The 23,106-nt window shown below is 55.4% G+C and overlaps 2 protein-coding genes across 3 annotated transcripts in view; one reads left to right on the top strand and one right to left on the bottom strand.

Moving 5' to 3' along the window:
* Positions 1–10,960, top strand: part of SIRT4 (sirtuin 4) — a 35,415-nt gene extending 24,455 nt beyond the window's left edge. Inside the window, exon 5 of the mRNA XM_012731200.1 lies at positions 10,916–10,960. The gene's annotated coding sequence lies outside the window, so the exon portion shown is untranslated. The remainder of the gene's footprint in view (positions 1–10,915) is intronic.
* Positions 591–22,994, bottom strand: MSI1 (musashi RNA-binding protein 1). Of its 2 annotated transcripts, XR_001145928.1 has the most exons (15): positions 22,954–22,994; positions 22,314–22,395; positions 22,131–22,215; positions 19,163–19,204; positions 17,533–17,625; positions 14,024–14,072; positions 12,231–12,313; positions 11,218–11,335; positions 8,946–9,026; positions 7,663–7,719; positions 4,716–4,784; positions 3,832–4,019; positions 3,332–3,395; positions 2,669–2,774; positions 591–2,436 (listed from the first exon to the last, which is right to left on the bottom strand). XR_001145928.1 is itself a non-coding variant. In XM_004690984.2 (14 exons), exons 1-13 carry the CDS (start codon positions 22,988–22,990, stop codon positions 3,354–3,356), a joined length of 1,026 nt encoding a protein of 341 aa, XP_004691041.1. In that variant the 5' UTR covers positions 22,991–22,994; the 3' UTR covers positions 591–2,436; positions 3,332–3,353. The 2 variants fall into 2 exon arrangements, 1 of the variants encoding a protein (XP_004691041.1); XM_004690984.2 differs by lacking the exon at positions 2,669–2,774.
* Positions 22,995–23,106: the final 112 nt, after the last annotated feature.

The raw sequence follows: 23,106 nt of genomic DNA, 5'->3' as shown, positions 1-23,106 counted from the left end.
AAGGAATGACTCCCCATTACTCCCTCTCCCCAGGCCCTGGTAACTTCTAGTCTGTCTCTATAATTACCCATCCTAGGTACCTTACCTAAGTGGAATCATACAGTATTTGTATGTATCCATTTTCTTCCCCTTAGCATAACATCTTCATCCATGTCACAGCCTGTGCCGGTATTTCATTCCTTTTTATGACTGCATACTATTCCACTGTAGGGATAGACCATAACTGGCTTATCCATTTATCTATCCATGGACATCTGGATTGTTTCTACTTCTTGACTGTCATGATTAATGCTTTTATGAACATGGTGTACACATATGTGTTGATGGACAGACAGTCCTGGGTTGAATTTGAATGGTAAAAACTTTTAACCAAAATGTTTCATAAGAGTACACTTTTGCTAGTTTTAGAGACAACCCACTGGATCATTGTGGCCTGATGCCTTGACCAACCAGGAAATAGGGAAATAAATAAAGGTCATCCAAAGGGTATCTCATTGTCAATGCTGAGCTTTGAGGCTGGTCAAGAAGTCAGAGATGGAGATGAACCAAGCTGAAAGTGAGAATTTTTCTATAAAGAAAACAGGAGTGGATGAGGGCAGTAAGAGAGGGTATCAGGGCCTGGACCTGGACACACAAGAGACACAAGATATTCATGAGCCCAGAACCGTTTTCAAATAATTTATTAGGAATTTAAAACTGAAAATAAAACCTGGAAAAAGAAGTTACAGATGTGGGGAGAAGAGACACCGGAGGGTGGTAACTTGCTGGCTTCGAAACACCCTGTAACATCTTTTTTTTTAAAATTCCCCAAACAAATCAGAAAACGGAATTCCAGGGCCCTTAGCCCAAGGGTGGGCCCTGTGGGGTGTGGGTGGGATCCAAGGAAGGGGAGGAAAGGGAAGCCAAGTCTTCCATGACTCAGCTCAAACGTGTAGAAAATTAAAAATAAAAACCAATAAAATGCAGCTTTCTTTTATTAGGAAACATTAAAAAAAAAAACCACGAATAGCCGCGCATCTCAGTAACAAAGATTATTGCTTTGTGTTCTCAGGGCTAATAGGTTAAGCACCTCACACAGACAATTAACTCTCCAAAGGGGGTTTTCAGGGGTAGGGAGAATGAGGGAGGAGGGGGATTAGGTCCCCAGCCTCAGACCTGGGGGAGAGGGACACAAGATGGGATGACAGCAGTGGGTGGGCCTCTGCCCTGCCTCACCACCTGGGTCATTCCGGCTCATGAAAAGTCAAGGCTCGGAGTCCCTTCTTCCTTTGAAGGGGGCTCAAGGGCCAGAGATGCCAAAGGGCTCTTTCCAGGGGACTGTCCTGGTGGGAAACTTCAGTGAGAGAATGTGGGGGTTCCCTGAGAAGCCCTTTGCTTTCCCCTGGGGTCTACGCCTTCCCAAAGGGCCCCTGATGCCTGCTCATGGGATAGGGGACTCAGAGCAGAAACCATGAAGGCCCAACCTAGGTTGGGGGCAGGGGGAGACCTTTGGAGAGTTAATTCCTTTCCAGCAGCGGTCAGGGCGAGCCCTACTCTTCCTTCGCCCCATACCCCACACTGGGTTTTCGGGGTGAGCAGGTCCAAGGCCTTGACCCCTAGGGCCTGAGAGAGCGGGCCTGCCTTGGCCACAGTTGAGGCCTGCAAGCTTACAGTAACGGTGTCTGAGGAGGGGGCAGAAACATGGGGGGAGACCTTTGCCGAGAGGGGCAAAGCGATGCCCTCACCCCCAAGGGGCCTTAGAGAGGGTGGGGGCGTCACCTCACAGTATTTACATATGATACAGGACAGGATGCTTCCAGGGGCTCGGCCTGGCCTACACAGCCCTGTCCTCCTCTCCAGGGCTGGAGGGAGGTGGCCAGGGGCCCACACCCACAGACAGTTTGTTCTCAGCTGGTGGGGGGCACCTGGCCCCTTGCCCCCTGCGGCCTGGGGCTTCACATTCACAAACCTAGAAATAGTTTTTAAAAAAAAGAAACGGTTTCTTTAAAAAAAAAAAAAAGGAAAGAAAAGGAAGGAAAATCAGAATAAAAAAAAAACAAACAAGATTTGGGGCTGTGGCCTGTAGCAGGCCCCCTCTGCCCTCACTCTAGCTATGCACAAATACAAAAGCCTTCTGGGGGGGAGTTCTATGGGGTACGGCAGGGTGGGAGGGGCGCAGACCCAGGAGGAGAAGAGAAGAGGTGGGTGTGGGGAAAACCGGCTAATCCAAAATAAATAAAAGCGGGCGGGACAGGTGGGTGGGGAGGGGCCAGGGGCAGAAGACAGGGAGGTTAGTAGGGAGCCAGACGATGTCCAGGGGCAGCAGGGCAGGGCCAGGGCCCGGGGAGTGGGGGGCAGGCAGTAGCAGTCCCGAGGCGCGGTGGGGAGGGGGCGCGGCTGCGGCTGAGGTGTCCCGCCCCCCTCACTGGCTCACGCTGGTCCTCAGTCAGCTGCAGGCTGGGGCAATGGAACACAGGGGGGTTATGAGATGAGGGTGCCCTGCCCCATGACCCTCCGCACTCACCCCTGCCCCTGCCTATCTTTTGGGCCCCCCCACCCCCAATACAGGGACTTTTAAGGATAAAGCCCCTTCCGCAGCCTTGTTCCCCAGATTGCAAGTGGCTGGATTCATTCAAACGTCACCTTCTCGGGGACCCCTTTGAGCCCCTAAAGGAGCCCCCTCATGTACCATGAGTTGTTCCACTGTCCCTTGATTTTGCAGCATGAGAGAGGGCTTCTGTCTTACACATGCCTCTTCCAGGCATGGTGCTCAGTAACTGTACTTGTTTGGGCGCCTGAAAATGAAATGTGACTGGTTCCCAGCTGGTTACACACTGCACGGTCACTGCCTGTGCAGGGCTGCCTGCCTCTCTCTAGAGGTAGATATGTGGACAGCACCCTGCTTTAACAGCTGTACAATATTCGTTTGTGTGCATACATGTCAGTTTAGTTGATCACTCTCCAGTTGATGGGCATTTTCCTGATGTGTAACTTAAAATAAATGCCTAGATGTGGAACTGCTAGGTCAAGGGCATACGTATTTAAAATCTGGCCAACCACTGCAATCTGCCCTTGGGAAACCAGAAGCCAAGACACACTATGTCCCTCCATGCCTCGTGGAAGCTGGGCTTTAGAAATCCTTAAAAGAACCCTTTGCCTGACGGGCGGCACATAGACACAGCAGCAGCGTGCACAACTTCTCACGTCCACTGTTCATAGCTGGTAGGAAGGTCTGTGCTGCCCACTGGACTGTGGGTTGCTGAAGGCGGGAGGGTGTCTGTGTCCCAGGCTGAGTTGCCTACACCCGCCTCCCGGTGCCACCCCCACCCGGGACCCCTCCCCACCTCCTCACCTGCTGCCACCTGTCTCCTGCTTCAGTGGTACCCATTGGTGAAAGCTGTGGCAATCAAGGGGCCCTGGAAAGAAATGAGTTTGACTCCCAGATTCCTCGTGGGGAGCAGGGAAAGCCCAGGGGCTCCTCCTCTCCCACAGGAAACCAGGCATGAGGCACAGACCAGCACTACCACTACCGCAGACTCACTAAAAGTCCCTGGGGTGCGGCCTGGGAATCTGTATTCCTGGTTAAAATTTCAGGCACCCCCGAGCTAGAGTCTAGTCTCTGCACAGGCAGAGATGGTGAGACTCACAGCATGATATCCCCAGAGCCCACCTTCTGCCTGGCACACAAAGTGTGATCATAAAATGCCCACTGAGTACATTGTCACCCCCAGCCTCCCCGCCTCCCCCCCGTGACACTCTTTTCTCCACCAGCATCCCTTGCCTCCTTCCTGTTACCAGAGACGAACAAAGCCTTTCAGGGGCTTGGGGAGGTCACCAGGGCTGGCCACTCACCCCAAGACTGTGGCCGAAGCCGGTGCTGGGGGCGGGGCTGGCAGCACTGATGTAACTGCTGACCCCTGAGTCCTGGTTGGCTGCCCCATAGAGCTCAGCCATGGGGCCGGGGCTGGTGGTACCCAGGAAGCCCCCTGTGCGGCTGGGAGTCGAACCTGGAGGGGGAGCCATCGTCCAGGGGTGAGAGCCTGGCAACCCAGAAAGAAGACGGTGATAGCCCTGGTTCCACTGCTGCCCATCCGCATGCACCCCCATTCCCCACCTTGACCCCTACCCCACAATCCAGTAGCAACTGTGGGTCACCTTCTGCAGAGCTGTCCAAGTCTCTCCACCCTTCCACGTGTAGCCTAGACCCCCTCCACCCCTTGTCTGACCACTTAGCCACCCCCTTCCAGCCAGCCAGGCCTCCCCTCCTGAGCCCCTCAAACACCCCTCATTGGCAGACTGCATGTGCTAAAGTCAGCATCACCCACTGCTTTAAATGCTCGTGTCTCCGCAGGGCCTGTTTCTGCTCCTCCTCACTCCACCCATGCCAACTGGCCCCCCGTCTTTGTGCATGCTGTCCCTCCCGCGGGTGTTCTCCTCCTCCTCTCTGCTCCAAGCCAGAAGTCGAGAAGCTCCTGCTGCCTGAATGCCCCTCTCAGAGCAGCAGCAGCCTTGAGGTTTGCACTTCCTGAGGTCCCCGCCTGGCCATAGGCCTAGAAGGAAGAGACCACGTGGGTCTCCCCCCTGCTCCTCCTCGCTGCAGAGTGAGGCCTGGCCCAGAGCGCAGTTAGCACTTGGGGAGCAAATGACTATGTGAGTGCCCCGAATGGGGAGGCAGTGACTGCCTTCCCTGCCCTCTGCGCCTGGGCCCCTTCCCCACGTCTGCGCCCAGGCCTCACCTGTCCCTCGGACCACAGCTGCCGCCGCCGCCGCCGCCGCCATGGGTCCGTAAGCAGTGAGAGGAATGGCTGAAAGGGAAGGTGCGGGCGCTTCAGTGGGGCAGGAGTGGGGGGGCCCCCGCCCCACAGAGGGGTCACTGCGGTCCCGAGGGGAGGCTGACAGTCCCCGGGTTGGCTTCCGTGCCCTGACTTGCAGGGTGGATGGAAAATGGCTGCAAAGAGGACATCTCCCCCCACCCCCACTGGGGACATCTGAACAGCCCCAAACTCAGGGAGGCGGGCATTGGCTGCTCTGAGCATCACCCGCATGCGCTGCCTCCTCCAGGGAGTGTCCTTGGCCACCTGGGTCCACGAGCCCAGAGACACTGGCAGGCCGACTGCTTCCCAGCCCAGGGACAGGTGGACAGAGGCACGAAACGCCGGGCCTCTGGCGCCAAGGCAGACGGATGCCGAGGAGCAGCCCACGCCCCCGAGCCCCCTGCGGGCCCGGCTGAAGCTGCACCCCAGTCAAGGCAGCATGTCTGCTTGCTGCCTTTTGCCATCCGGGCTGCTCGCCATCTCCCGAGAACACACCCCCAGTGTATTGTGTGCGCCGGGTTCCTGCCTTGGGTCCCCCTCCTTCTGGCCAGAAATGACCACCCCTTCCAGCTCCACTAGCTTCTTTTCTCTGCTCCCCTCTTCGCACTCCCTAGTTTGCGCTCGAACTCCAGACCACCTCCCACCTGGTTTTGTACACAGCAGCAGGCAGGTAATAAGTGGCAGGTGAAGAAGGAGTGGCCTTGCTTAAATACCTGGAGGTGTGAGCCTGGAGCTCCCTGGGGATGGGGGGAGAGTGTCCATTACCGCCTGCCTCTGCCTGGTGGCCCCAAGGGGCTACTGCTTAGCCTAGAGCCAGGGTCCTTAGAGCTGGCGTCTGCCCTCAGGGACACTTGTCTTCCATTCCAAGATGCACCCCTGGGAGGCTGTTTTGGTGGCCCTGAACTAGAACCAGGGATTTTAAAAAAGACCCCTGAAAGGATCCCCCAGCCCCCGGCAGAGCAAGGGGTCAGGTCTCAGCACTACAAAGCTATGAACAGCCGTTGCGGCACAGGTTCAATCCCCAGCCAGGGAGGTGACCCACCCTGCGCAGCAGACCTCGCCTGTCTTGCCCGCTGCCCCCCTCAGCTGTACATTTCAGTCGATCTGCCGGTTCTGTTCCCCACTCTGTCTCTGGTGAACATCTCACCACTGCCCGCCACCCCACCCTGGCCTGTACCCCAGTTCTGGTATGCATAAATACATAAATCTTAGGGGGTAAAAAGGTCCCTGAAAACTCTCAGCAAGGCCAGGGACTGGGAGGAGGAGGATGCAGGACAGCGCAGCTCCCGCACCATGGAAGCCACGCCCACGATCTTGATACACTCAGCTCCTTCCCTTCAGATATCACCTCCTCCGAGAAGCCTTCCCTGACCAGCCTTGCTCAGGCAGCCTCTTGCCACCAACCCTTACACCTTCATGCATCTCCCTACTTTATTGTCCATGTAGGTCCTCTCACCCCTTGAATGTCTTTCATGCCCCACTGGAGGAAGGTTTACTTGTCCATGGGGACAGCATCCCTGTCTAGCTTATTCACTGTGCTACGCCTGGAAAAGGATGGGGCATGAGTCCTGATGGCTTGCCAGGAGAAATGCTGCGTCTCCTGAAGGCCAGAGAAAGGTTTGGACCAGACCTCTGAGAATCACTGAGCCTTGAAGCCCTTTTGGCTGAGAAGTCTGTGTGGGAGGGGGAGCCCTTCCTCCCCTAGTCCTGCAGGGACTGGGGCTGGACCTGGCGCTGAGGTCTGATCTGGGTTCGTTTAGGGGTTTCCGCAGACCAAGGCCAACATGGCTGACATGGGCAAGCACTATCACAACTATCGGGAAGCGCTCATTTGTATGACGGGCATTTCTTTCCCTCTCTAAATATCTAGCAAGTTCTGTGAGCAGAGCCTGGCAGTGTCGCACATAGGGCCTCAACATGGAGTTCCTCAACAACCTGAAATGACCCCTACCCCTCCCACCATCTCATGTTGCGGGTCCAGCCCCCTTTTGCTCAAGGGAAGGGCCTTAGGACGCTCTCCTCTTTCTTCATGGCACGTTCCTCTTCCCTTTCCCCATGTTGAAACCTTGGAAGGAAGGTTTCATCTAAAGCAGCATCCATGCTCACGTCCTCTACACATGGCCAGGTTTAGGGGGGGAGAGTCTGGGGTGGGGGTGGGGGAAGCAGCAGGTTGAACAGAGAAACCTTGTAGCCCCCTCCCCCATCTGCACAGTCCTTTCCCCCAGGAACTGGCCTCACCCCCAGCTCAGGAGCTGGGCTGGCTGATGGACCCAGGGAAAGATCCAGCTGGAGAAATGGGTCTGGATGGTCAAGGATCTTATCCCATTTGCCCAGAACTTGCAAATGGGAAGCCCGAGGGCTGGATTTGGCCCACGAGGAGCTTTCATTTGGCCCAGGGTGTTTGACAAGTCTAGAATCTGTTGCCAACATTGGAAAATAATTGAAAAATTCATTTGAAAGCAAAAGCTGGGTTTCTGTCCTCCCTTGGAAAAGGAGGTCGAAAAGTCCTGGGTCTGCACCCCTCCCGGCAACGTTGGCAGGGAGCGGAGAAGCACACCCCCATTTTGCCTAAGTTCCTACCAGGCCTGGTCTGTTCTGAGTTTGAGACCGGCTTGTTCACCACTGGGCCCCAGAGCCCACATGCTGTCTGGCACATGGGAGGCGCTAAATATTTGCCAAATGGATGAATGAGCACCTCATTATCATCATCTGCAGGGCTGGGCCCTACACCCCACCCCTCAGGGCCTGTCACAACATAGGCTGGCCAGCTGGAGGGCCAGAGGGCAGGAGAAAAGGGCCCCGCTAACTCCACGGGAAGGTCCCTGGGTCCTTCCTTTCTCCCCATGTGTATGAAATCCGAGCGACTGACCTGTAAGCTCGGGGAGGACTGGGGCGCTCGGGAGAGGGGTCCGCTCTACACGGAATTCTAAAATGAAACGTAAAACAGCTTAGGAAGATACAGGGAGGCCCTTGGGCACGGCCCACAGAGGATAAACGCACCCATGGGGACACTGGGTGGGGAACAGGCCATGCACAGGACCTCAGAGCTGGGGTGAGAGAATGGTCCCCCACAGGCAAGGGCAGGAAGGAGGCACAGGAGAGGCAGGGAGAGCAAGAGCAGGCAGAGTTGCCACCTATACCCTGGGCAAGGGGCGATGCCGGAGCCGCCATCCCAGGGAGTTTAAAAGGCTTGACATTACTCTAAAACAGCTCCCAGAATCCTTCCCGCTTTCTCTCTCTTTTTTCTTTCTTCTGTTTTTCTTCCTTTCTTCTTCTTTTTTTTTTTTTCTTGGGTAGGGAAGGAACCAGGGAGGCATTACTGATGGCCCTCGGGCAAGTCAGGCTTGGGTTGGGTTCCCAGTTGCAGACCTTTCTAGCTGGGTCAGCTTCCTCCCTAATCTTGGCTCCTCACCTATAAAATAGGGGGAACCATTCCTTGCCCCGGGAGGTTATTGTCAGGATCAGACAAAATAAGGTATGCAAAGGACTCCAGGCTGGACGCCCAAAAGGCAAGGGACATGAGTGCCTGGGGCCTCGCTGAAAAAGAAAAGAAAAAAAAAAAGACCAAAGCAAAGCTGTGTGAAGACAGGACATTTGATATTTCAAAGAAAACTATAGTGAGTTATCGTGGGAAAGTCCTGAATTATGTTGGGCTTCCTGCCACTCATTTTAAAGTCTAGTGTCATTTCTATTTTGAATTACAAACGAGGGTGCTTTTATGTTGTTTTCTGCATTCCATGTCTCAAAAAGTCTTGAAATGGCTGACATCCCATGAGGTCATTATAAATATGTCCGTCAAGATACAACCGATGTTGGCCCTCAGAGGAGACCCGGTTACAAGCCCCATGCCCACTTCGGTGGAGGTGGCAACCCCAGAGTGGGGTGAAGAGGAGAGAAAGGAGGAGGCAGGCAGGGAGGGGCCAGGGAGAGGGGGGTGCCATGCAAGGCTAGGCCTAGGGCCCCTGTCCCCAGCCTTGGGGGAGGGGTGCAGAACGGGGAGAGGCCCTCTTCCTTACACATGCCCTTCCTTCCAAGCCTCTGTCCACAGGCAGACCGCCCCCAACCATGCACCCCTAAACACCTCCCTGAGGAGGTGGACTACCCAGGAACCGGGGACATGCTTACAGCAGAGAGATACTGAGCAGGACTTACCGGGGAACTGGTAGGTGTAGCCAGGGGCGAGGCCTGTGTAACTCCGGCTGGCGTAGGTCGTGGCCTGGAAACCAGGGTAACCTGATGGTACAGAGGGGCTGGCATCAGACACAGACTGGATCCTGCTCTCTGACACTCTGCTCCAGCCATGCCAGCCTCCCTGCTGCTCCTCACATGCTTCCCACCCCAGGGCCTTTGCACATGCTCTTCCTTCTGTCTGGAAAACTCTCCCTTCGGGTTTTTGCGCAACAGTGTTTTTTCTTCTCTTTGTGTAAATCTCAGCGCAAGTGACCCTTCCCTCCAGGAAGTCACCCCACAGGAGTCCTCCCTCGCCTCAGTTACAATATTTACCATGTTGCCTGGGTTTTCCCTTTCATGGCACTAATCATCTCAGGATTTCTGTAAGCGCTGATTTCCTCTTTCCCACCTTTTATTTCTCTATCTCCAGCACCAGCATGCTGCCTGTTACTTAGTATGAACTGAATAAATGTTTGCAGTTTGGGGGGAAAAATCATAAAGTGTGTAACGACAGAGTGACTGGGATTCAGATCTGTCTGCTCCAAGACTGTTAGCCACCACTGTCACTATTTGTCGGTCTCCTATTTCTTTTAAATCAATTACCTAAAGAAAACGAGCTAGTGATAGGACAACTAAATGAATACCTGATTCTGGTCTGGATTTTGTTCTGGAAGGCCAAAATATGCAATATAGGGTCAACTGATAACATTGGACAGCAGCTAATATATTAAAATACCATACCCAGGGCCCTAACTGGTGATGCAATAGTTTAAAATGCAGCACTGTGAAGCCAGCCACAGCTGCTTCCATGCGAGTTCAATCCCCCACGCCAGAGCTGACTCACATAGTGTGGCAGACCTCTCCTGACCCGCCCTGTATTTCAGCAGATCTGCCTGTACTGTTCCCTACTCTGTCTCTGGTGAATCCTCTCACTGCCCTTAAGCCCCCCCCCCCCACTGCTGGCCTACACCCCAGTTCCTCTGCAAAAAAGTTTAAAAATAAAGAAAGAAGGGATCAAAATGCATGTAAATCACCCTCCAAGGATTCAGAGAAAAACCCTGAGTGTACTGGGTGATGTGTGCATTGTACATGTACATATAAGTATGTCTGTGTGCACATATATTTATACAAACACAGAGAGAAAATGCAAAGCCAACAGGTATGATGTTAAAAATAGGTGAAGCCCAGCAGAGGTGTGTGAATGTTCTTTATGCCACTCCTTATTTCCAAATTTGAAAATTGAAATTACTTCCAAACGGAAGTTTAAAAACAAAACTTCAACAAGACTGTGCCCATTTGGAGGATGTTCTCCACTTTATCTGTGACCCCAATCCTGACCCTCTAGTCTAAGGCATGGAGCACCCCTGAGTTCCTAGGGCACCTCTGTCCCGGCATAAAGATGCATAAAGATGCTCCCGTGCAGTTCTTTCTGTCCATATCTGCCTCCCCGGGGATGGTGAGTTTGTAGGGCTGGGCTCCAATGACCCACCCTCTGGCGGGGGGCCCATGCTCACCGCCACGGCTCACGGCAGGCTTTACACCTCCAAGGAGCCTCTCTGGTCTCCAGTGTGTTTAGGTATCTTCTGGGTCCCCCATTCACTCTATGGTTAACACTGACTCCTGCCTTCCACACAATGGGGAGCCCCACAAGCTGTTCAACCAATATGAGGTGAATGACTAAAATGAAGCAGCCTTCTTCTAGCCTTCTAAAAGCCTCTACCTGGAACACAACCCCCTCCCCACTCCCTGCTCTCGCATAAACTAGTTCACATTCAATCCACAAACTAAACTTCAATCTAACTTCTTTTCTGGCTTCGTCAAATTCCCTGTGACCATATTCCCTGGGGACTCTATCCTTCTCCATCCTAAACTTCTTTATGCTCTTGTTCATTTTCCCTGGCAGACCACAAAACACCAAGAAAAGTCACTGTCGTAATTCCTGACATTTATAGTTTCTCAACAGTTATTTGCTGGCTGGCTGGCCAGATGGACAGATGTACTACAATGGACTGATGGACCAATTGCTATGGAGCAGCCGGACCATTCTTCTGGCCACCACCAGAGGGCAGCAACCCACAACCAAATGGTCCCACCTTCAGGAGGGCTATAGACTTGCGCTCTTTGGTCCCTGTTCCCACCTAATGACGCAGGCAGGAGGCAGCCCACAGAGGCAGTGCCACACCCACACAGCCCCTGGGAGCCTTGAGAGCAGTTCCAGGCAGGAAGAAGCTGCAGGTGAGGGCCTGGCACATACCCAGCATGCCGATGCCCAGCATGAAGGCGTCCATTCCATAGGGCATGACTCGAGACCTCCCGCGGGCAGAGCCTGTTGGTGACATCACCTCTTTTGGCTGGGCTTTTTTACATTCCACCTGCAAAGAGACCCGAGGTCAGTCTCTCCTACAGACCTAGGGTCATAGGCCCTCCTGTCCCCAGACAAGCCTCTTTCTAATTTCATGGTTACCATTATGTAGGCTCACCACGTGTTAGGCACTGTCTAGACAGCTTTGCATGCAATGGTCCATTGAATGCTTACACCAACCCTATGACACTACTGTCACTGCCATTTACAAATGAAGAACCTGGGTCTCAGAGAGGAGATGTCAACTGCAGCGACTAGAACAGCAGGCAGTGGATTTTAAATCAGGTCTTTCTCCTCTAACTCAGTCATGCATCTCTACCATCCCCAGGCTTCCTGACACATACAGGAGTCCCCTCTTACCTGCTGTATTGCTTTCCATGGTTTCAGTTACCCATGGTGAACGACAGTCAGAAAACCGAGGTACAATAGGGTATTTTGAGAAAGAGACCCCATTCTTGTAATTTTCTTTATAGTATGTCGTCATAACACTTCTATTTCATTATTATTGTCTTACTATGCTTAGTTTATTAAATTATAAATTATACTTAATCACAGAAATATAGAAACATGTATATACACATATGTGTGTATGTATGGGGTGTAGCACTATCCTCAATTTCAGGCATCTACTGGGAGTGTTGGGATATTCTCAGGATATGTCCCTGGAGATTAGGGGCAGTGTGGGCGGGGCCACTATAACCGACATATATCACCGTTTAAGTTAAAGATGCTTTTTCACCATCACGGGACACTGTCTTTCTGTCTAGATTCCCGGGGGTGGGGGAAACTGGCTCTGTCCCCTGGCTGTGCGCCTCTCCACCTGTATCCAAATCCTCTGAGCGCCCCTGGCTGGCTCAGCCTGGGCCATTTCTCTGTACCTCCACTGCCACCCAACCCCAGCTTACCATTTTGTTGTTGATTTCATGGAAGTGGATTTCACACACTTTCTCCACAATGTCCTCGCTCTCAAACGTGACAAACCCGAACCCTGGGGGGAGAGGGAGCAAAGGGTAACAGCAAAATCAGAACCATGGCTCCTGGTCCAAACCCAGCCTGGAGTCTCACGCCACCACTTCTGTCTCATAGGCCGGGCTCTGGGAGTTAACGGCAGGCTCTGTCCACAGTCCAGAACCTCTGGACCACCCACTGCGATGGGGTCCCTAGCCCCAGATCACAATGTGAAAACCAAGTCTCAGCAAAGTGGAGTGACTTGTCTAAAGTCACACAGCAAGGTCCTTAGTGGCAGAGTTATGATGAAAGTGTACTCAACATGCCTTTCCTGGAGGTAGGAGGTGGGGAGTAATTATAACAAAGTAAAAATCAAAATCAACAGGCAACTATGAACCAGAGACATTCTTGTGGGGGGAGAGAAAAGTGGACCAAAACAGGGGTGGGTTGAGCACAAGCGACTGCGGTGACGGTGCACGGGTGAATGGGTGGTGGGAATGCCTTGGGGACCATACACAAGGTGACAAAGCATACATGGTACGAAAATGAAGAATGATGTAAAAATCTGTTTAAAATTTAAAATTAAAACGCATGCCTTTTCTCTTCCTCAGATGGAAGAAGAAGACACACAAACACTTATCAAACTTGCACAAAGGTACAAACCCAAACAGGTTTAGACAAAGACACATACATAAACACAGCGGTGTGGACACATGCACACACCTGGAGGCCATAGGTCAGACACTGGCGGGTGCTCACAGAGGCCCCTGCAGTATTTGCATGATCACACTGACCAGATTGATTTATTTATAAGGTTCTATTTATTTTTTTAAAGACTTCTTAAATTTTTACGTAGAAGAACTGAGGTACAGGTCAGAGTTATGGAAAGTGAGCAGATTCACCAGAGACATAGAGTGGGGGGCAGCACAGGAAGCTTGACTGAAATCCACTGCTGAGGGAGCAGCGGGGAAACAGGAGAGGTCTGCTGCACCACGTGGGCCAGCTCCCTGGCCAGGGATCAAACTCATGCTGCGATGGCTGCAGACAGCTTCATAGTGCTGAGACTTAACCCCCTGAGCCACCAGGAAGGCCCTGACACCACATTTACACAAATATTCAGACACAGACACCCTCACATGCGTGCACGCATTGCATGCACACACACACAAGGACATACCCCACTCCCCAAACAAGTTAAAAGCCCCAAAGCAGCCAGAGAAGCAACCCTGCCCGGTGTGCCCCAGGGACTGGAATGGGATTTCTCAGAAGGCAAGGCCCTTGAGAGAAAAACAACCAGGCAGTGTGCACACAGTGGCCCAGATGCTCACGGGTTCAGGGGCAAGGGGGCTGGGGGCTGGCCTTGCCGGGGCTAGGGGTGGTAGCAGGAGCAGACTGTCCAGGGCTGAGGAGTCAGCGTGACCCCAGGGCAGCCTGGCCTAAGCTCTGGTTACCAGGGACAAGGTAAGCCCAGGCAAACACTGGCTGTGCAGACACCGGCTGGGGCAGGGGTGGGGGGTAGAGAGCTCAGCTAGGGGGGGAGGTCTGCTCCTCTCGGGTGTCTGCAATTCGGCAAGTTTCTAGCACAGGAAACAGAGGGACAAAAGCCTTCTGTAAGGCCAGGCCCGGGAGAGGATGCAGATCCTCGGGGATAGGATGTCAAGAGGCGAGATGAAAGGGCAGCTGTGACCTGCAGCCCCCTGGCTGACCACAGGCCTCAGCTCAGCCTGGGAGGGGGAGGGGTCACACTCACCTCTGTGCCGGTTGGTGGTTTTGTCGAACATCAGCATGGCGTCATCCACCTGAAAAAGAGCCTGCCATGGAGGACCCACCACATACCAGGGACTCCACCCCGGCCCAGGAGCGGGGGGGCCCCTGATCCCACTGCCCTCCATCCAAAGCAGATTTGACGTTCAACCTGCTCCCTGGGCTGGGGGCGATTTCTCAACACAAGCCCACCTGGACCTCGGCACTCACCACTCTCGAAGGGCCAGCCAGTATGTGCCTGGCACTGCCCCTCCTCCTCTCTGCATGCCTGGCCTGGTAAAAGCCTCATCTGCTAGGTAAGGAAATGGGCTCAGAGCAGGGAAGTCACCTGCCCACGGTCCGCAAGCCTGAGACCAAGCCTGGGAGGAGGAGGCACAGAGTGGGTGCTGAAGGAGATGCAGGAGCAAGTCCCTTTTTGCAAAGGGCCAGGAGGACAGCAGTCACTCCGGCCAGACTCAACTCCCCTCTGCTGGTACAGATCTTTTCCTCTAATTGAGGTTTCCTTTTGCTAGAGGCTGTAATTAAAGCAAGTAGAGTTCAGTGCCTGGGCTGCTTGCCTCCCACTGACTGGGGGAGGGGCGAGGACCTGCGAAAGGAGGAGGGTGGACATCACCACCCTCCCCTGGACCCCAGCCTTCTCTTCTAGCTTCTCCCTCCAGGCATCCCCCTGGGCATTCAGTCAGGCCCCAGCTTCCCTTCTGTAGACTCATCTCCTTGTCCCCTGTTCTTGCCCTTCTCAGTCACCAGCTACTATAAAGGGGTTAAGCTACCGTCTGATTCAGCCTCGTGGAAATCAAGGACTGCCCCTGATCCCTTTCTGCCCCTCCCCCCCAATCTCACCCAAGCTGCTGACCCTCCTCCACATGGTCAGCTCCTCAAAGGATGAAGGAAAAGTTTCCTGAGTCATGGGCACAGCCTCTCCCCCACTTTCCTCTTTTCAGGTTTGTTGCCTGCCTCATGAAAGTGGAAAGGGCAGCCCCAAGCAGGGTGGTCCTCCAGCTCCCCTCAGGCACCAAGTTGTACCAGGCCTCCGATGTTCCCCAGAGAGAACCAGGACCCCACTAAGCCAGGAGGCAGCTGGATCTCTGGAGAGTCTCAGAGGGAAATGACATCAGCCTCCCCAAGGAGTTTCCTGTGGGGGAGATGGCTGGGGGAGGTGGTCTTGGAGCTGAGTACCACCCTCATGTCCATCTTTATGGACCCACTTGAGCCGCAACCCCAAATCAGCTAGACCGTCCCGACTGACAGACGCTCTAGGCTCAGCACATCTTCCCCGCTGCGATGCCCCACCAGTGGTAATGAGAGGCCCGGCAAGGAGAGCCGTGAGAAAAGCACACACCCTGAGTAGGGCCTGCTGGAGCTGGAGTCTTAGGTCCTGCTATTTGGGTGACCTTGGGCAAGTGACTTTATGTCTCTGTGGATGTGGTTCCTCATCTGTAAACTGGACCTAACAGTGTGAAGCTTATAGGGAGGAGTAAAAATGAGATACCTGGCAGCACCTGGCATCCCAGCTACTGTCATTATCTTTATGGGGGTGGGAGGGGGCTTGCCACAGTCACATGGGGTGAGTAGCAAAGCAAGAGACAGCAGCTTGAGGACAGTGACTGGAGTTTCTGTAATAGGGCATCTGTGTCTGTTAATGACCGTGCCTACCCATCCCATTCAACACCCTGATTTGGGCTCAGTAAATGTTTTTTTAATGAATGAATGGGAGAACCAGCCACACCCTCCCTCCTAATCCTACCAGCCCAGAATTCTTGCCTGACCCACAAACTGATTCAGCTCAAATCTACAACCCTCTGCCTTGCTCTACCCAACCTTCTTAGACCATCTCTGGCCCTCAAGGTCCTTCAACCTGGACCTTGGCCCACAGACCCCTCCTCAGGTGATGGGGTTGAGGTCAGGGCAGGGAGCAAGGAGAGTGGCTGGGAATCCAGGGGACCCCCACTAGGGTCTCCTCCTGTGGGGACTCCCACCGGTGTCCCCTCCTGGGCCCAGCTGAGGGGAGGGAGGTTCCCAGCCCTGTGTCCTTAATAGGCTTCGGTCTCCATGGGAACCTGGGGGCAGGGGGCTTTGGCAGGGGGAGGGGAGGAGGCCGAGGCCTGCTGACCAGTGGGAGCCGCCAAGTTCGGCGGCAGCTAAGCCTGAGTGGCAGCCATGGCGGCTGACCATTGTTCCCCCCACGGCCGCGGCCCCTCGATCCGGGCGGGGGAGCCCCCCGCCGCGGGGCCCTTGGCATTCCCGGCTGTCCCCCTCGCTCCCTGGCAGCCTATTCTCCGGCTCCCCCTGGCCTCCCCGGGCCGGTTTCACATGCCAACGCCGATTTAGGCCCGAACAAAAGACGCGGCCGCTGACGGCTTCTCCTGGGGCCCGGTTGCCATGGCAACGCCGGCCCCGGGGGCAGGCGGCCTCCAATCACAGCTGCTGGATCAGATTAGAGCGAGCTCTAATGCTCGGCGCTCAGACACAAAGACACCCCGCCGGAGCCGAGCAGGGCCTGCTGCTTCCCAGGAGCGCCCTTCCCTCTGGGGCCCAGGCCGCCGACCTGCCCTGCGTCCGGGACCCGGGTCCCCACGGAGACGCCCAGGCCTAGGAGACGCCCGGGCCTAGGCCGCAGGCTCGCCCGCCGCCTGGATCCGCCGGCCAGGGGACCGCCCACTCTGCCCCCGCCCCCCTCCCCAGAGACAGGGGCCTGGACACCCACCCAGTCCTGGGCTCACCTCCCATCTCTGCAGCCACCTTCTCTTTTGCCAGGTGTCTAACGGGAAACTGGAAATGATGGGAAAGTAGAGACCCGCCTGTTTCCCCTAAGAGCAGACCAGGGGCCCCAGCACTACCAGAGCAACCTCACTTCTCCCCCAGACTTACAGCTTGGTACTCTCTCAAGGTCTCCAAGGGACCTTGACATTCACATTGCTCACCTTTCCGGTGAAACCCTATTGTTTCATGTAGCCACATCTGCTACTTGTTTGCAGGCTAAAGAGCCCAGAAATTTAAGCTCGATGTACCTCAGAAATGAGGACCAATCATCTGGGACCATTAGGAATTTGGGGTGCTTACCAGGTAGCGAGAGGAGCAGCTCCCACCTGCTCAAGTAGGGTGCTGAGTGCAACTGGGAGTCATATTTATTGCCTCCTTATCGTCCTCACCAGAAAAAAGTGGAGGAAGGTACAACGCCCCATGCCCTGGACAGGTGCAAACTCCCGGGAGGCCCCCGGGGTGACTGGATTGAACTGGCTATGGGAGCACAGCCTCCCTGGGGAGAATGAAGATAAGCAAGAGAGAAACACAGGGGAAGGACAAAACAGGCACAGGCACTGTGTGGTTTCCTTCCCTGGGGATGTGTCCAGAGGCCCCTGGACAGGGTGGCTGGCCTGGCCTCACCCACAGAAGCATCCAGGACCCACCTTCACTACCTGGCTGGACTCCCCTTGCTATTGACCTATTCCATAGCCCCAGCGAGCACCCCAGCAAGCACCGCCAGTTTTGACCCACCTTCCCAAACTGCTCAAAATATTGCTTCACGTCTTCCACCGTGGTGTTCACTGATAGCCCCCCCACAAAGATCTTCTTCGTTCGAGTCACCATCTGTTAGGGGGAGGGAATGAGAAAGTGGGCATCTGAGCCCTGTGGCCTACCGCCACCAGCAGGGCTCGAGCCCTCCTGCCAGGGCGCCAGCTGACAAGCTCTCTGTGGCCCCAGCTACTCGGAAGGCCCCCCCAAGCTGCCCCTCGGACCCCTGCCTCCAGGCCTGTCACAGGCAGCTGTGCACCCACACCCTGCCTGGCTGAAGCATGCCTCCCTCCAACCTCCCTCCCTGGGTTCTGTGTCCAGAAAACATCTTCTCTAAGAACCAACACAAGGAAGGGGATGAGTCAGTCATCCAGATCCACAGCCAACCTCGAAGACCCCACCAGCCCTCCTGGGAGAGGCCAAGGTCTGCCAGGGGGTCCCCATGAACTCAACACCGACATTTTCCTCATCGGCCTCCTCCCAACTCAACCTCTGGCAGCCCCGTGGCCCCAGCCCTGTTTTAGGAAGAACACATGGTCCTAATTACCCCAGGAGCGCATGGCTAATCCATGGCAATTCCCAGCCCCATCCTAACACTAAAGCACCTTCTGTCACCAAACTGCTTAATGGAATTAACCCAATTCCAACCATGTGCTCCCTGGTGCGGCTTCCTTCAAATACCTGCTCTATAATTGCTTTCAGGCCCTCTGCTGGACCCAGCCAGAGATGCCCCTTTCCTGTCTCCTAAAATGTGCCCTCTCTCTTGGCCAGAACAGGAGCTGGACACCATGCTGGAATCCACAGCTCCAAATCTTAAAGTGTCCTAGTTCCCACCAACACCTCCCCACCCCATGCAAGGGGAGAAGTGTCTCCTGAGAACGGCCTGGTAGTAGGACACATGGTAAGTCAGCTGTCGCAGGGGTCCTGGCCCCCTGAACTATAATCCCCTTCCCTCCTGTCCCCTATAAATTGACCTCTTAAAAATTAAGAACTGGCTAACGAGCCAGCCCTGGGATCTGGAATGGAATCTCAGGAAATCCTCCTGCTTTGCAGCAGCAGCTCTGAGTGCTAAGGAGCTCGACCATTCAGAAATCTGTTTTCCACCCAGAAAATTCATCAAGTGCCAGGGAAAAAGAGAGCGCCTGGGAGGCAGCCAGAGCCCCCAAGGTGAATGACAACAGGTGACAAACTTTATGGTGCTGCCCGTTCGGCCAGCCCAACACTCCGCACCCCAAAAGTGGGAAGGTAACTGCGTGGGGGTACACAGGAGGAAGTCAGAGGCAGCTCAGCCTCAGGGGGAAAGTTGGGCCTGTGTTTGACCCCCAGAAGCACTGGGCACAGAGGCTATGATCTCTGAGGTGAACATCAGGCTCAGGGTCCGAACTGTACTGGACTCGAGGGGTTCCCCCCCCCTTATGTAATATATACAGCCCCTCTCCAACCCACCACAGGATGCAGATACAGAAATATCGGCTGTCTATGATTCACAGAGCAAGAGCATCAGAATGCCCCCTCCTCGGGACTCCAGAAACAGTCCCGAAAGGTTCAGGAGGTATCGTCTAGAGAAGGGGATGCTGGGAAAATCACTGCCCCCATGAGCAGACACACCTACCTTGGGCTGTGCTCGTCGAGGAAAGGCCACCTTGGGATCAATCTGGAAGAGAAGGGAGAGGCGGATGGACCTTGGTTATCATACTTGAGCGAGTGTCCACACAGTCTTCAGCCTGAGCCTGTACCAGCCTAGGACAGAGAGGTGACAGCAACCACCACAGCCTCTGGCGGGCAAGGGTAGCGGTTAGGCATTTAGGCACTAGAGTCAGTCTAGTGAGTTTGAACCCCACTTACACTGCTTTCCAGCTGTGAGACCTTGGGCAAGTTACTTAACCTCTCTGAGCCTCACGGAGGAATTCACCTGCAAAATGGGTAAATAATAGCATCTGCCTCAAAGGGTCGTCTGTGGATTATTTGAGACAGACAGCGCTTACAAAGCTTTAGCACAATGTCTAGCTCACAGCAAGAACCAGAAAGGAAAACATAAAAGGTAAGCAAAGTTTTATTCCTTCAAGCACCAGGTGCACAGACGGCCTTCTCCACCTAACTGACGTCACAGATACCTGGCTAGGTGAGGCTTGTGATCCAGACTTTGGAAGCTTTGTGAACAGAGATATGCTTTGCCTGAAAAAGCTTCAAGATAAAAGTTCATAAACCACCAGGGGTAGAGTAAGCTGTGTATTCCCAGCACTACAGCCGCCTACCAGCCTCCTGGAGGCGGCCAGCAAACAGCTCCTTGAATAATGCCGTTACGCTTGCGGGGCCCGGGAAGCAGACCTGGGGCCGTGCTGCTGTACAAGGTCATGGGGCTTGGACTCAGAAACTGGGTCTTTGTGATCTTGGGACCTCGCCTCTGAGCCTCAGTTCCCTCATCTGCAAAGTGGGGATAATCACACCCACTTTTCCCATGGGCAGCTGTGGGGAATCAAATGAGATAATGTGGGTGAAAGCAGCCCTTTGTGAACTGCCCTTCACTGCACAAACAAAGGTGTTATTACCAGCAGGTCACCTTTGCCCTTGGCTCTGAACAGCCAGTGACAAAAAGGAAGACGCACCTGGGCCCGCCTGGGTACTATACACATACTGACAAATAGCCAGAGCCAGGGCACGGAACACCATGACCACACAGGCCCTAGGAAGCCCCATCAGCCCAGGTTTTGCAGCCCGTAGGGTGGGCACAACTCAGAAGTTCACCAGCCAATCGCAGAGAAGATCTATCTTTTCCCAAAGTTCCTTCTATTCAAAACTCAGCCTCATTCCAGGCAACTGGCTCTAGCTGTTCTCTGCCTGAATGGTAGGAACCAGCGTCCCCCAGTGGAACCTCCCCACAGAGAAGGAACCTCCAAATCCATGCTGGGGCAATGGCTTGCCCCTGGGGGCTCTGGGGGAAGTCAGAGCCACCAGCCACCTACCCTATCTGCAAGGGGGACTTCGAGCGCTAGGGACACATTCGTCCTCCTATTCCCCAGCAGTGGCCTCCCAGGCACTAGAGCACACCTCAGATGACCCCCTGCACAGACCCCGATGGGCAGATGGTACCCGAGCCACGTCCCGCAAACCCACGCAACCCCATTCCTGACACACCCCACCTCCACTCTGACTCACAGCTGGCAACATAAATAAAACCCAACAAGTAAATAAAAGGTGAAAGTCAGAACCCAAAATAGACTCCCCACAATAAACTCCCCTCCACCCCATCCCACCCTCTTCCCCAGACCTGAGAACGCCCAGCACAAAGGCCTGGCCCCGCGGAGTCCTAACCAGATGGATGCCCATCTCGCCCTCCTTCCTTCTTCCTCCCTCTTCTTGCCATTATCTATCTTTCACGCCCCTACCCTCAACCTCAGTTCCAGCCCCTAAATCTCAGCTTCCTGAGCGCTGCAGAAGCCACCAGTGCATTCTGAGGACAGGGGATGGTAGGAGAACAGGCCGCTTGATGGCAGATAATCACCAAAAACAATAGGCTACTGTCTCTCCATTCCCAGCCTGGGTCACTCAGTCTGCGCCAAGAAGATCCTTTCAGAGTCGGCAAAGTTGAGGCCTGGCCTCATTTGCTCATTACTGCAAGCAGGAGTGGGAGCCACTGGGCAGAGATAACAGAAGCTGGGGACAGGCAGTAATTTAACGAATTCTTGTGCACAACCAGCTATTGTTGCAGGTAAACAGGAGTCAGTGACTGACCCAAGCAGGGAGGCCCAGGGCTAGGGAGAGTGGGGGAGTGCGGAGACAGATCACACTGTCCCAGCCGGTCACCCCATCAAGGAGTAACCCCTCCTATGACTTTCTCCTTTTCCCTCTCCCCTCTAGCTGGGGCCAGGGCCAGCGCCAGCGCCCCCTGCAGGGCCCAGGACACCAGGGAGCAGTGGGACAGAGGCAAAATGTTCTAGGAGTTTGGATGCCCGGCAAGCTGCTTCTCCCCAGACCCAGCCCTGCGGATGGTGAGGGCTCCCAGGCCAGCCAGCTTCCTTCTCCTATCCCTGCAGGGGCAAAGTAGGTCTGTCTTCCACACAGAGCAATAAGCTCATTGACCAAAAGTCAGGGGAAAGAGAGGAGGAAGGGAGGGGTGGGGGACTCAGTGATTCTTTTACTATTGGTCTGGGGGTGGGGAAAGGAGGGGGGCATCGCAAAGCCAAATACTAGTTAGAGTTCAGAGGAGCCAAGGGGTGGGTCACTGCAGGCCTGACTCACCCAATTTGGGCTAGAGGAGGGACCTAGCCCCACCCCAGCTCCTCTCTGAGGCATCAAGATTAGTACTTAGAGTGAGGGGTGGTAACAACTTCCCTCTCCCATACTGGAGGGTCTGTATGTGGGGTGGGGGTGGGGGGGTCGATTGGAGCATCTCACCGCAGGCCTGGGATTTTATCTGCTTCCTCCTGTCCCTTCAACTCCAGTGACAAAGTTTCAGAGCACAGCAGCTCAGAACACTCGCTTCTTCCTAAAGACCCCGTCTCCACTCGGGAGAGTCCTGACCCTCTCCTCCGGCAGCCTCCCTCTCCCAAAGGACCCCCGAAGCCCCGAGGGCCACTCACTGTTTTGGAGTCGAGCTCGTGCCGCGATTGCGCCAGCACTTTATCCACCCCCGCCTGGTCCATGAAAGTGACGAAGCCGAAACCCCTGCGCGCCGTAGTGAGGGAGAGGCAGATGGTTACAAGGCAGTGAGTGGCGGTGGAGGGGGGCGAGCCGGGAGCAGGAGGAGGGGGTGAGGGGCTCACCTGGATCTCTTGGTCAGGGGATCCCGCATCACCAGACACTCCTTCACCTCCCCGAACTGGCCGAAGTATTCGCGCAGCCCTTCTGTAACCACACACCCGCCTTCGGACCAGCCCGGGCCCGCGCCCTTCCCCCCTCCCTGGTCTTCTGCCCCCGGTGACCCCCGCGCGGCCGGCCGCCCCCGCGCCGAGCTGCCAGCGTGCTCACCACAGCGTCCCCCCCCACACCGCCCTCACCCGGCTCCTGTGGAGCCTCCTGGCGCCCACCGGGCCCCAGGAAGCCGAGGGCCGAGCTTGGCTGGAGGGGGGACTGCTCCGGCCGGGTTCCCGCCGCTCCGGGAGCCGCCTCACAAAAGTTTGAGCCGCAGGTGCGAGCGGAGTTGGCGCTGCCGCTGGCGGGTCCCGGGGGCCCAGCCCACCCCCGGATGCCCCCTGAACCCCTCATCTCGTCCCCTCCACCCGCTGGGCCGTGCGCGCTCGCCGATCGCCCTGCGCTCTCAGGGTCCCCGGGCGGGGCGCGAAAGAGGGCGCGGGGGCGCCCGGGGTCAGCAGGGCGCAGGGCCGGGCTGGGGTGTCCGGTTCCGGGGCGCCGGGGGTTCCAGGGTGCCCTGCCAGGCCGGCGGGCGCTCCCGGGCTCGCTCACCCTGCGTAGTCTGCCAACTGAGTCCCCCGATGAACATCTTGCTGCGGGAGGAGGAGAAACACAAAGGGCCCGCGTGAGCGCCGGGCGCCAGGGCGCAGGGGGCGCGGGCCCGGGCCCCGGAACAGGCCGCTTGATGGCAGATAATCACCAAAA

Source organism: Condylura cristata, unplaced genomic scaffold (genome assembly GCF_000260355.1).
Source record: "Condylura cristata isolate star-nosed mole 26May11 unplaced genomic scaffold, ConCri1.0 scaffold00029, whole genome shotgun sequence".
Classification (NCBI taxonomy): domain Eukaryota; kingdom Metazoa; phylum Chordata; class Mammalia; order Eulipotyphla; family Talpidae; genus Condylura; species Condylura cristata.
This window is presented reverse-complemented; position numbering and strand designations above follow the sequence as displayed.

What these genes read in the sequence shown, in the direction of transcription:
- MSI1 (XM_004690984.2), bottom strand. Translation starts at nt 22,990, where the DNA reads ATGTTCATCGGGGGACTCAGTTGGCAGACTACGCAGG. An exon ending in CCCCTGACCAAGAGATCCAG is followed by an intron (nt 22,216 to 22,313) that starts GTGAGCCCCTCA and finishes TACGGCGCGCAG; the next exon opens with GGGTTTCGGCTTCGTCACTT. An exon ending in GCTTCGGCCACAGTCTTGGG is followed by an intron (nt 3,396 to 3,831) that starts GTGAGTGGCCAG and finishes ATTTCTTTCCAG; the next exon opens with GGCCCCTTGATTGCCACAGC.